We start from the raw sequence: 13,586 nt of genomic DNA, 5'->3' as shown, positions 1-13,586 counted from the left end.
ATTTCTACGAGTAGGTCAGTACGCTAAGTTTCGGCCTGTCTATTATTATTGAATAATTTTGTTGTTGTTGTTGTTGTTGTTGTTGTTGTTGTTAGTGTAACTATTGATTCGATGTGTTGTTGATCAAGTATTAATTGATTCGTTGCGGATCGTTGTTTTTTTCTAGATTTATTTAATTAATATGGTGATATACATGTTGAACAAGATGGCAGCTAAATCGATTACTGTTGCCGGAAAATGGCAACAACAGCAGCTTCGCCTTCTCAACATCCATGAGTACCAGGTTGTAATCACTCTCCTTTTAACCTACAATTATATTAGGTTATGTTGTTATATTAGGCATGTTTTGATTGTTTTTTATGCTTTAGTATTTACGTTATATTTGGGAACACAGGTAAACTTAGATTTATACTTTTAACATTCATTAAGTCATATAAGCAGTTTGCCACATCAATGGATTTAGGTGTTTTATGTTGGATTAGTAGTTTGGTTATGGCATTTGTTTGACCTGTAGATTAAACGAAATCTTCTTTTTATTTTGTTATCTTAACCTTATTTAGATAGGTGCCTGGCCAATGATTTTGGATGATCAATAACACATGGTATCTCTTAAGGGAGTCGTAAATCTCTCATCTTTAGTTCTTAACAAGCTTCTTTTCCAATCTTTAATTTGGGTTTTGAAGGTAATGGATGAAAGTAATGTACCCAGAGCCCAGAGCTGAATCCAAGGTTTGTTTTTTTCACATAATTCAAGAAATTAATCTTTATTTTTTTATTTTTTGTATCGGATTTATTGTTGTTCCGAATTTAATGTCTGTTTTTGATTGGTTGGTTATTTGTGTATACAGAAGAGGTCTTTTGAAGAAGTTGAAGAATTGAAAGAATTATAACAGATCCAAACTTTGGGACCTTAAACTTGATTTGATTCAAGGTATGTATTTCAATTGAATTTTTTATTTGTGTTTTTTTCTTCGAACAATTGGGGAATTATCACTTTGCTTTTATTTGTTAATTTAGATTTAGATTTAGATTAATATTTAAAAGGTCTAAATCGATTGTTATACTCAGGTACCAGTTACATCTTCTTCGTATCTTACTCAAGCTGCCACCACATGTTTCTTTCAAGCCCTATCAACCTTCTTCTTCCTTCCTTACCTGCTACTCCAGAATTGAAATTGGGTTTTCCTTCGCTATCATTTCACCACACCCTGTCAGGAAAAATTGAAATTAAGTATTATTTTTTTTTCTTTCCCTTATGTTTCTATTAAATTTGATTGTTGATTATATGATTGCTTTTGTCATTAAATAGTTGTGTTCCTCTGATCGGGATGTCTATATGTTACCTTTTGTGATGACACATATCCTTCCTCAATTGATTGTTAGTCTCAATATCAATTTCTCTTCCTCATATCTCACTCTCAGCTCTCATACTTTGGCCATCGAACACACATGAGGTATTTTTATTCGACTGGGAATTATATGATTTGTTTTCTTTGTTTCGATTTTAGTTGTTAAATTAATTGTCAAGGTTAGTTTGCTTTCACAAATTTAATTTTACTCTTATGTTGTTGGAATGCAATTTAACCCTATCTAACAAACTGTGGTTTTTATTTGTCTAAAATGGATATGTGTTTTCATTAGTATAAATCATTAAACATCAATTTCGGAGATACAACCCACCTCTATTGGTGTTTTATCTTTACCAGTTTCTGTTAAATATCTTGATTGTGATTTCTAATTAGATGAGTCCCTTGTGTTGTGAATTCATAATTGTTCTTCGTTGGACGCACGATCTTCATGAACGATTTGTTGATGTTGTAGCACAATTGGGTGGCCCTTATAGTGAGTTATTTTGATCTTTGTGTTAATTCCATTAAACTCACCTTTCTTTATCACAAACTCATAATGACTCATCTTCTTAAGGTATTTAATTTTAGACTCGCAAAGTACATTCCTACTGTTTTACAGAAATATAGACTCGCAAAGTATCTTCTTGACTCATCTTATAAAGGTATTTAATTTTAGTTACACATTACATAGTCTGTGTACTTATTTTTGAGTTGATAAATGTCATAGACAAATAACATATAAGCTTGATGGTTTACTCTTGCTATCACAAATTGGTTTTAAATAAATGTGAGACAGTTTGAAAATAACAGGTGCTGATCATTTTGCTCAAACTAATGCAAGGAAAATTATTCGAGCAGGAGGAGTCGGGTGATATGATTTCCAGTTTGGACGGCTCATCGTAAGTCTATTTATATATCCTATAGTTACAATTATATATCAAGTGAAGCTCTCATTTACCGTCTTTTCCTTGCATTAATTCAAGTTTATTTAATTATTAATTAGTTATCTTAAAATAGACTTAATATTCTGTTTCTGCAGAGGATTGCAAATTACAGAAGCACTCAAACTTCAGATGGAGGTGCAAAAGCGACTACATGAGCAATTAGAGGTTTTGAACCTTTTTTATCAACCACGTTATGTTTCTAGATAACATTAAATTTTATTAATTTCACTATGATTTTCTTCCTTTCTTCGCCACTCTGTATCATAACTTATATGTGTATATTACTGAAAATAAATATATTTTTAATTTCTAATATTTTAATATTAAAAGTATAGAATAATATAGAATCAGTAGTAGTTGAATTAAAGATTAGTATAGAATCAGTATAGAATCAGTTGGTCAGTTGGTGTGGCTTCAGGGAAGGTGTATATAGTGTTGATAATGAGATGAAATTTGAAATTATTGATTGGTGGCAGGCTTGATATCCAAAAATGCTTAACGATATGTGGTTTGGTTTTGGTTGCAGTGCTTCTTCTTGTGGCTACTGATACGAAAGGGCAAAATAAAACTTTACCAATTAAAGGAACGCCGTACTCATTGTTATGAAAGTAGATTTTCTACAACTTCTTATTGTTATTGTTGCAAAAACATTCGTGTATGCGTTCGTATCTCTCTTATCATTTGATTTCATCTCCTTTGTATTGTAATTTGTAGAATTTAGAGACTGAGGTTTGGCTTGAGGTGTATAAGTTAGCCTTAATAATTGATCAAATGCAAATAATTCGACATGAGGTTTTGATTAGAAGCAGCATGTTATTTGTATTACTATATGAATATCTACTTCATTTAAATTACATTATAGCATTATAGATGTAGATTATAAATTATCTGCATGGTTTGTTATGTCATGCAGCACTGACCAAACTGGAATTGAACCCAAATATACATCTAATACCGTTTACTGTTAGACTAATGGGTATGAAAACAATGATAATTACACAACATTAATCAATTTCAATCGAAAAATCATTGTTCCACAAGCCTACTTTGCCATTGCAGTTGTTTTCTATTTATATTTAGTAATTTACAATATAGATTACCTGAATATTGTGTTGTATTAATTTCTCGATATATATATTTAGTCATTTGGTTTCTTGGTAGTCATTTTAAGAGCATTATTGAAATAGAAATATAAATAGGTGGAGTGTCGGTTATAATGATTAATAACAGGGATGTTCGATACGGGGGATACCCGTTAGCCTGAGAGTTAGTAAGTAAACGGGGATCCCCGTTTACCCTCGGGAAAACCCGAAACCCAGCAGTTAGTAAGTAAATGGGGACCCGATGGGTATGGGTCCTGGTTTGGGACAATGTCTTTTTAAGCGGGTCCGGGTCTAGGATTACCTAAACCCGGCCCAAACTCGACCCGATGACAACCCTAATTTTCATTCATTCGTTCTTTGTCAACACCAATTATTATAAAATAAATTAGCTACATCAAATTTTGTTTGAGATTTAATCAAATCACATATGTTATATGTTAGTGGTTTACTTGGATTTGAAAATTTTTTCAACACCATGGACTGTTAAACTCAAAAGAATATTTAAAATTTGTGAACATTGCAAGCTTTTAAATAATTCTTATAGACTTAAGTGTTAAACACGGGCTCTTAAACATACATTAAACCAAATCAAACCTTATTCGTTCCACAACATTTAAAGATCAGTTTTTTTTATTTACAAACAAATCAAACATTATATCATTTTATTTTTAGTCTCTAATGTTTATATCATCAAAGAAAGTATTACTGAGTATATGGTAAGCAGAAAAGGTGGTGGTGGTTAACCAAGTTGTACTGCTTAACTTGCTATGAATTTTGTAAATAAACTGCGCTCCCACACGTTCTTCAAATTTAGTTATTGAATTTACACATATAGTAAAACATAAACTTATGTATGCTTAATGTAATTTTTTGTTAAATATTCGAAGTATGTTTAATTATTATGAGATTCATCAAGTATAATCTATTTTTAAATATGTTTTATTCTCATCAGATATATGATTTGAAATTTGAAATGTATTATGCGATTTTATTTCATTGTTCAGATTGTATTGAACATATCTGTTATGTGTGATGCACACAATATTGTTAAACTAATACTATTAAGTTTAATGTTTTCTAAGTAATATATAATGTAAGACTATACATCTATATCTATACATAACAAATTTATAAAGGTTTTTGAGTAACCGGCAACGCACGGGCTTAAAACCACGGACTTTTAAACTCAAAATAATATTTAAAATTTTTTCAACACCACGGGTTCTTAAATAATGCTTATACTTTTCCTATTTTTTAGTATCGTTATTTACATACCAATATGAACTGCAAATTCCTTTTATTGCACGGTTTTTTACACATTCGTGCAACGCACGGGCTCAAAAAATGTTGTATACAAAGAAGTCTTGCAACACTTATAGACTTAAGTTTTAAATTTGTTTTAAATAATTTTCATTTGTATGATATATATGAACTATAATGTATGTTTAATGTTAATTTTTTTATAAATATTTGAAGTATGTTTTATTATTATGAGATCCATCAAGTATAATCTATTTTTTAAATATGTTTCATTCGTATCATATATATGAAACATAATATATGTTTTAATATTATGTTACTAATATTATACGTACGAAATCTTTGAAATAATATTAAATCCTACGTGCAACGCACGGGCTCTTATACGTATATCATGTAATCCAAAGTGTTCATAAATGTTACTTGCAATCCAAAGTGGCGCGAAATTGTTCGTTTCATGCATAATCAGAATTTCAAACCCGAAAACATAACCAAAATATTGTGTTCGCTATTTGAAATGAAGCTAGAAAGTATGATACAAGACTTCAAAGAGAATCATGTCTTTGGCGAGGTTGAAAAAGGTATTTTCAATTAATATCTTCATATTCCTTAATTGTATATTGACTAAAACTATAACTTTTTTTAATAGAACTCTAATTATTTAACTTTTTCACTGCAGTTGTTTACACAACTGAATTTCAAGAACGTGGATTCCATCATGCACACATATGTCTATTTTTGAAGTCTATTGAAGATTAAAACGGCATGTTATCAGGAACGGGCAGATCTTGGTCTCAGTGATAAAGTATTTTAAATCATTAATGATAGAATCATGTAGTTTTTGCAATGACAATAAATAAAAGTCAAGGACAATCACTATCGCGTGTCGGTTTATTTCTTTCAAATCCGGTCTTTAGTCATGGACAACTTTACGTTACACCATCTCGGGTTACTAATCGGCAACGAATCAAGATATTAATCTTAGACAAGGACAACAAACTATCCAACACAACAAAAATGTGGTATACAAAGAAGTCTTGCAACATTTTTAGACTTAATTGAAGAAACGTTTTTCATTTGTATGATATCTATGAACTATTATGTATGTGTAATGTTTTTTTTTAAATATTTGAATTATGTTACATTATTATGAGTTCCACCAAATATAATCTATTTTTAAGTATGTTTCATTCGTATCAGATATATGAAAAATAGTATATGTTTTAATGTGATGTTACTAATATTATACGTACGCTACCTTTAAAATAATATTAATTCCAACGTGCAACGCACGGGCTCTTAAACCTAGTATATATATATATATATATATATATATATATATATATATATATATATATATATATATATATATATAACATTAAACGTGTTGTATTCCTATACACACGCAACATGTGGAAACTATAATCATATCGATAACGTAAGACTTAAACAAACTTCACCGCTACTTTTGATCATGTGTATGATGTCTAAAGTGCTAATGGGTATAAGGTTTTGGATTAAACGAAAGGTTGTTGAATTATAGTCCAACTGAAAGTTCCTGACCCTCGCATCTGGTCATCTCTTGGGTTACTTGATAGCACCGAGGTTTGGGCGAAGTTGTATAACATCTAAGCATGATTATGGTGGACACGTAAGCATGTTTAACAGCTCATAAGTTTACTTATGAACTTCTACTTATCAGTTGGACAAACTAATGACCTAACTTATATCTCTAGGTTGAGATCCCAGTCATCTACTTACTCTCATTTCATTTGTGGAATAACTTCATCTTGCTATTTAAGGCGAACTTCATAGCCCCACTTTTTACTATTTCACAACTGTTTTACAACTTTTAGGATGAGACACATGCTTGTTTTTAAACTGCTTTACACTTTAGACAAAAGTACTCAAACTTATATGCTATTACATGCTTTGATTCATGCTAAATCCCTACCATGATATCGTCAATTGCTACGTATAGCGGCAAGCTTAATTATTGTGAGTAGGCCTATTGAGAGTAACGTCTCTATCCATTTGACTGCTGGTCTTTGGATACATTAATAATGATTTAACGACACGAACGAACAAAGTGTCATGGGGTAAACTTGTTTAGTTTCGATATCATACAACACAACATTACTTTTTGAATTGATATTTCAATATCAATTTGCTTTTAACTAAATCTTGTGGTCTAAAAATTTGGTTATTACTTATAAACCTATGAACTTCACTCAATATTTGTGTTGACACTTTTAAACATGTTTTGTCTCAAGTGACTACTAGCTTTACGTGCTACTTTGTGATGATTGATTCACTGCTTACATGGAGTCCATCATTATTGCATTTTATCTTTACTTAGACATTTTAAATTTCATTTTGAGTTATGATGTAAACAATATTTACTTTTCCGCTGCAATACAATTTATGTTTTTATAAAACATCTCATTTAGAGTCATTCTCGTTTATTATACTTGTGTTATGATGTTGGTTAGTCACATTTATCCCCGGACCCATTTGGGGTATGACATAAAGCAAAATTATTTATGACCAATAATATTTCTACCACTTATTCTTTTTATGTGTGAAATATTGAATTAAATTAAACTAGATCAGAAGATCTAAAAGAGATATAATTAAATTAGACCAATGTTTGAATGATAAGACCCTATGTTACATTTGACTAAGCAATTGATCAAGACTCAAACCAATCGAAAACATTGCACCTTAAAATTTGCAAAATTACGTTGCTACCAACAAACTAACTATTTCACAAAATAAGTGAAGCAAATCAAACGCACCAAACACAAGCCGAAGTAACAGATGCAAATCTAAGAAGCATCTAACAAACAATATACACCTATTGAACAAACCAACCGTGATGACCCGAAAAATTTCGACTTATTTAAACCAATTCTCTATACGATTTATTATTTTGACACGTTAAACAAAGTCTGTTAGATTGAGTCTCAAAATTTTAGAACTGTTTCATATATACAATTACCTTTGACTACTCTCGACGATTCATGAACAATTATATGTATGTATATATATATATACAAGTAAAAACGACTTTCCTACAGTAAAACACTATTTGCTACAGTAAAAATGACTTTGCTACAGTAAAACACTATTTGCTACAGTGAAACCGTACTTTGCTACAGTGAAAAACGACTTTGCTACAGTAAAACACTATTTGCTACAGTGAACACTATTTGCTACAGTAAACACTATTTGATGTCGACGAACTAACAAACAAAAACGGATAAGGCGGCCATGCGATCGCATGGCAAAAACACTGAAAACTCATGCGATCGCATGAGCTACAGTAAATGGAAAAGTATTATAAATACGCCAGTTTTCTGCTCGTATCAACACATTTTTTTTTCTTCTTCAGTAATTTAAAAAATTTAAATTTATAATTATAATTATAATTTTAATTTTAAGTTTAATAATAATAAAGTATATTCGAGGGTGTTTTAATTCGGGTTTCAAACCGCTTTAAGCTAAGGAAATATTGGGTATTGTTCGGGGTATTGTTCTTGAATCCAAGGCCAACCATACAGTCGTCTACCATCATTACGTCTACGCAATTTGCCTACAATATTGAGTCTCAATATTGAACTGTGAGTTTATAGTCTCCCTTTTTAAATACTTTAAATATTTTTGGGCTGAGAATACATGCAATTTATTTTAAACGCAATAAGACACAAGTACATACTAAATTCTACACTGAGTTAAACTGAAAATCCCTTAGCTTTGATAACTAGTAGCTGTCAGTACATAGGATATGGACTGGTGGGCGCGAATAATTGTATATGGATCCATAGGGCTTGACATCCCCGTCCGAGCTAGAGCGCTAGCCTTTTAACGGACGTATGTTATTTGAGTTTATGACACGTTGGTTTGCGTGTATTAAAACGAATGGGGTAATTATCCTTATAGCGTTAAGTTTAGTTACCAGGGTGCTCTGTTACGTAGAATCTATTGATAAAGTTTTGATGAAATCTTGTGGTCTATCTTTATATACTTATGACTCGAGCAATTAAACCTATAACTCACCAACATTCGTGTTGAATTTTTAGCATGTTTTATTCTCAGGTCCTTAGAATGCTTCCGCTGTGATGTGCTTGTTGCCTGCATGGAGTCTCTCATGCTTTGTACAAAGTTTATTGCATTCAAAATAAAACTGCGTTGTGTAATAAGTAATTGGACTGTGATGTCAACCTGTAAATTAAAGACTTATGTATTTTGGGGTTTTGCTTATACCTAAGCACTCGCCCATATGTTTATAACTTTCTATGTTTAGAAAGTCACTTATTTTAATGAATGCAATATTTTATCAAAACGTATCATATAGAGGTCAAAACCTCACTGTGGAATCAATGATTAACGTGCCGCATCAATAGCGATTTTGACGGGTCGTTACACCAACATTTGAAAAACATCAAACAAAATTCTCATACTCCAGTCATTTCCAACGACCAATAGAAAATATCTCGCAACTACGAAGGCCCTACATCAACTAAAAATGCCTTTTAATATAGAGATGGCTAAACTACCACAAACCACATCTAAAATCCAGAAACGGAATCACCCATACTATAACACCAATGTTACTTAAAATATATATCATAGCCTGTCGGGTTGAAAACATATCAGAGTGCCAGTATGTCAAACCTAATCATAACATGCAACACTTCTCCTACCTGATCCGACAGCTGATTAACCTGTGAGGGTGAGAATGTGGGAGATTATCACAATTTTAACTTAATAAGAATCCCAACAAATATTACTATCAAGCACAAGTTTAGCTTCAATTTAATAGTCAACAAGTAAGTAAACATATCACGGTTATAAATAATGATCATTATTACGGTACTCAAGAAAAACCACTATTCCAATATTTCACTTATGTACACCTTCTGATGCATCTCATGCACCATTTGAACTTATAATTTAACAAGGAAGCCCAATCAAATACAAAGTCGGTATTGACTTCTTCTGAGTATAATCTACTACAAAGCCAGGGTTGACTTATGGAATCCAACCTACTACAAATTCAGAGTTAGATTTCCTCCGCTGCTCAACCTACTATTACTATTATAAAGTATAAATAAAAATAAAATAATACAGAGTAATAAACATTCTCCAAAAAGAGATTAGCATTTACGAAGTAATACATAATTTTTTCGCTCGTTGCACTTGATTAGTAAAATTCATGAAATTTTTTGAAGTAATAAAAAATTCAATTCATCAATTGTAGTCAAATTCTTTCAGCCAAAGAATTTTATTTTTTTGAAGAAATTTTTTTTAGAGTTATTTCGTAAATCAAATTAATTGTTCAAATCCATTCCATTCGCGGCATATAATAACTGCATTACATTTGTTATAATAGTTAATATAACTATCAATGTAACAAAGCAATATTATATATGACCAATAATATTTATACCAATTATTCTTTTTTCCTTAAGATATTAATTTAAATTAAACTACATCAGAAGATCGAAAAGAGATACAATTGAATTAGACCAATGTCTGAATGATAAGACCCTATGTTACATTTGATTAAGCAATTGATCAAGACTCAAACCAAATCGAAAACCTTGCACCAAAAAAATTGCAAAATTACAATGCTACCAACAAACTAACTATTGCACAAAATAAGTGAAGCAAATCAAATGCACCAAACACACGCCGAAACAACAAATGAAAATCTAAGAAGCATCTAACAAACAATATACACCTATTAAACAAACCAACATGTGAATAAACACCGATCAATATTCCCATACTCCATTCACTTCCAACGACCAATAGAAAATATCTCGCAGCTGCGAAGGCCCTAAATCAACTGAAAAGGCTTTTAATATAGAGATGGCTAAACCACCACAAACGACATCCAAAATCTAGACACGGAATCACCTATACTGTAACACCACTGTTACTTAAAATATACATCGGAGCCTGTCGGGTTGAAAACATATTAAAGTGCCAGTGTGTCAAACCTAATCATAACATGCAACACTTCTCCTACCTGATCCGACGGCTGATTAACCTGCGAGGTAGAAAATGTGGGAGATTATCACAACGTTAACTTAATGAGAATCCCAAATAATATTACTATCAAGCACAAGTTTAGCTTCAATTTATCAGTCATTCAAGTAAGTCAACATATCACAGTATCACCAAAACAATCACTGGTCATCATATAAAAAATGATCATTATTATACGTACTCAAGAAAAACCACTATTCTAATATTTCACTTATGTACACCTTCTGATGCATATCATGCACCATTTGAACTTATACTTTAATAAGGAAGCCCAATCAACTACAAATTCGGGATTGAATCCTTCCGAGTATAACCTACTACAAAGCCAGGTTTGACTCATGAAATCCAACCTACTACAAAAGGTATAAGTTTGAATAGCACATACGTTGCGTATGGATATTTATACTTGCGGTATGTGGGAGGAACTTCCGGTAAACCCCAGTCTGATCAACCGGTGGTTACAGGTTAGGCCAGACCATCGGAGTCTCTTTAGACTGCACTAGTGGTGGTTGTGTTGGACTATATGACATGATTGACGTAACGGTTTCTGTATATTATAGTCGGTAGTTAGTTTCATTCACTTAGCTTTATGTTAAACCCTCCATCTTACCCTGCAGGTTGTTAGCTTGTCGGTGTTGCTATTTTGGGAGAAGATGGGCGTGTTAGCTTTCTGAAAAATGTAAAGTTAGGATCTAGTTATTGAAAATACTAAAGAACGCCTAGGTTTTTGAAAGTAAAATCTTATTTCAATGGGTGGAAAACTTACTCTTAACAAATCCATTCTTGCCCCGGTTCGCACCTATTACATGTCTATGTATTGAGCCCAAAGACAGTCATCTCCAAAATTGAATCGTTAAGGGCTTCCTTTTTTTGGGGAGAAAAGGATAACTAGTGTAAAATACATTGGGTCAATTGACGATTAATTCCTAATTCGATATATAAAAAGGGGGTTAGTAGTACTAAGTCTCCAAAACTTTAATTTGGCACTTATCTATAAATGGAGATGGCGATTTGTTACATGTAAAGACTCAAGTTGGGAAAAATTGATCGTAACCATTCATGGTCAATGTTGGGGGTCTTCAATTCCATATGCTTCAAAATGTTTCCGGAACGTGGACTGTCATCTAACGTACTATCAATCTGCTTCACGAATTATACTCCTTAGATCTTTCCCTGCTTCGAATCAGCCTTGGTAATGGTTCTCTAACGAATTCTTGGTTTGATATGTGGAGAAATGGGGTCTCACCAGCTTAACTTTTTCCACGTTTGTTAGCTCTCGACAAAACATCTTTAGCTAGGTGGAAGCAAGATTCTCTAACAATTCGTGGATTTCTTTTGGCGAATAGAACCAAGATATGAGACAGAAGTGGAAAACGTACAGGACCCAAATGTGCTTCTTGATGTTGTTTCCTTGTAGCGGCTTCCGGATAGATGGACTTGGGATGGTGATTTATTCTCAATTGCTAAAAGTCCAAATATCATTGACTGCCACGACTTGGTCTCCTTCTCACTGCCTACTACATAGTGTAGAAAAGGTTCCCATTAATATAAATGTGTTCATTTAAAGGTTAAAACTTTCAAGACCTGCGACAAAAGAGCTTAATTGAGAGAGAGTCAAGTTAGAAGAGCGTGGATGCAGTTTTTGCAACGAGCCTCTTGAAAATTTGAATCACCTATTTCTTGTTTGTGATACTAGCAAGCAAATTTGGAGTAAATTGTACAATGGTCAAACCTCTCTTTTCTCTATTGGTCTTCGATGGATGGATTATGGGCTTGGATAGATGGAGTGTCTATTCTCGGAGATAAACGCCTCATTGCCACTATCATTGCTTTTTCTGCGCTTTGAAATATTTGGAGACTGCGAAACAGTGTCATCTGCAAAGACCAAGGTTTCCAGAAATGCCACGTGGTGGATAACATTGTTTTGAACGGGTTTAATTGGCTTTTCGCTAGATTTCGTAAGAAAAGATGTAACTAGAATCAATGCTTGCAATCACCATTAAATTCCTTTTAATATTTGTATTTTTGTACATTTTCTTTCTAACGTTTAGCTAGTTTTTTTAATAAAATTTCAGACCTTCGAAAAAAACATATAAAGGGATATGTTATTATATACGATTGGTATATATATATATATATATATATATATATATATATATATATATATATATATATATATATATATATATATATATATATATATATAGGGGTAGGATCAGGAGGGAAGTAACCAATCGGGGGGAAGGGGGGGGAAGCAAATTTTTTTTTTTTCGTTTTTTGAAAAAACTTTGTTCACGAACATTATAGATGAGATGAAAATATGAATATTTAGTAGAGACACTTTGTGATAAATGTTTTTATTTTGGCAGGAAAACGCTCGAAGAAGTAATATATAACAATTATCGTGTTTTTCGAGCGTATGTTGAGGTTTTAGCTATTGGGGTTTAGATATTAGGGTTTAGATATTAGGGTTTATAGGGTTTAGATATTAGAGTTTAGAAATTTAGGGTTTAGGGTTTAGATTTAGGGTTTAAATTTAGGATTTAGATAGAGTTTTTAACACGAACGGTTTAGGGTTTAGGGTTTAGGGTTTGGTGTTTTGGGTTTATGGAATAAACCCAAAACACCAAACCCTAAACCCTAAACCCTAAACTCTAAATCGGGCTAAATTTTACTTCACAGAACATGAAAAAAAAACGTTCATATTCTTCACGAACAATATTATCTTGAATGTTATTTTTGTCGATCGATTTCCCGCCTAAATAATGACATTCATCACGAAGTGTCTCTTCTAAATGTTCATATTTTCGTGTGATCTTGATGCCGGAAAAAAAAATTTCAAAAAAAACGAATTTTTTTTTTTGCTTCCCTCC

The 13,586-nt window shown here is 32.0% G+C and overlaps 1 protein-coding gene and 1 long non-coding RNA gene across 2 annotated transcripts; both read left to right on the top strand.

Annotated features, from left to right (window-relative positions):
* The first annotated feature begins 586 nt into the window (after window positions 1-586).
* On the top strand, window positions 587-1,355 carry LOC139886329 (uncharacterized). Its single transcript, XR_011772402.1, has 3 exons — window positions 587-729; window positions 849-931; window positions 1,069-1,355. It is a non-coding gene; the product is annotated as an uncharacterized lncRNA (long non-coding RNA).
* Window positions 1,356-1,781: 426 nt separating this feature from the next.
* On the top strand, window positions 1,782-3,095 carry LOC139886328 (protein PHOSPHATE STARVATION RESPONSE 1-like). Its single transcript, XM_071870094.1, has 5 exons — window positions 1,782-1,802; window positions 1,944-2,011; window positions 2,191-2,248; window positions 2,389-2,458; window positions 2,820-3,095. Exons 1-5 carry the CDS (start codon window positions 1,798-1,800, stop codon window positions 2,976-2,978), a joined length of 360 nt encoding a protein of 119 aa, XP_071726195.1. The 5' UTR covers window positions 1,782-1,797; the 3' UTR covers window positions 2,979-3,095.
* The last annotated feature ends 10,491 nt before the right edge of the window (window positions 3,096-13,586 follow it).

Source organism: Rutidosis leptorrhynchoides, chromosome 1 (genome assembly GCF_046630445.1).
Source record: "Rutidosis leptorrhynchoides isolate AG116_Rl617_1_P2 chromosome 1, CSIRO_AGI_Rlap_v1, whole genome shotgun sequence".
Taxonomy (NCBI): Eukaryota; Viridiplantae; Streptophyta; class Magnoliopsida; order Asterales; family Asteraceae; genus Rutidosis; species Rutidosis leptorrhynchoides.
The sequence above is the reverse complement of the archived record's forward strand: the minus strand, read 5'-3'. Positions and strand labels throughout refer to the sequence as shown.

What these genes read in the sequence shown, in the direction of transcription:
- LOC139886328 (XM_071870094.1), top strand. An exon ending in TCTTGACTCATCTTATAAAG is followed by an intron (nt 2,012 to 2,190) that starts GTATTTAATTTT and finishes AACTAATGCAAG; the next exon opens with GAAAATTATTCGAGCAGGAG. An exon ending in TCCAGTTTGGACGGCTCATC is followed by an intron (nt 2,249 to 2,388) that starts GTAAGTCTATTT and finishes CTGTTTCTGCAG; the next exon opens with AGGATTGCAAATTACAGAAG.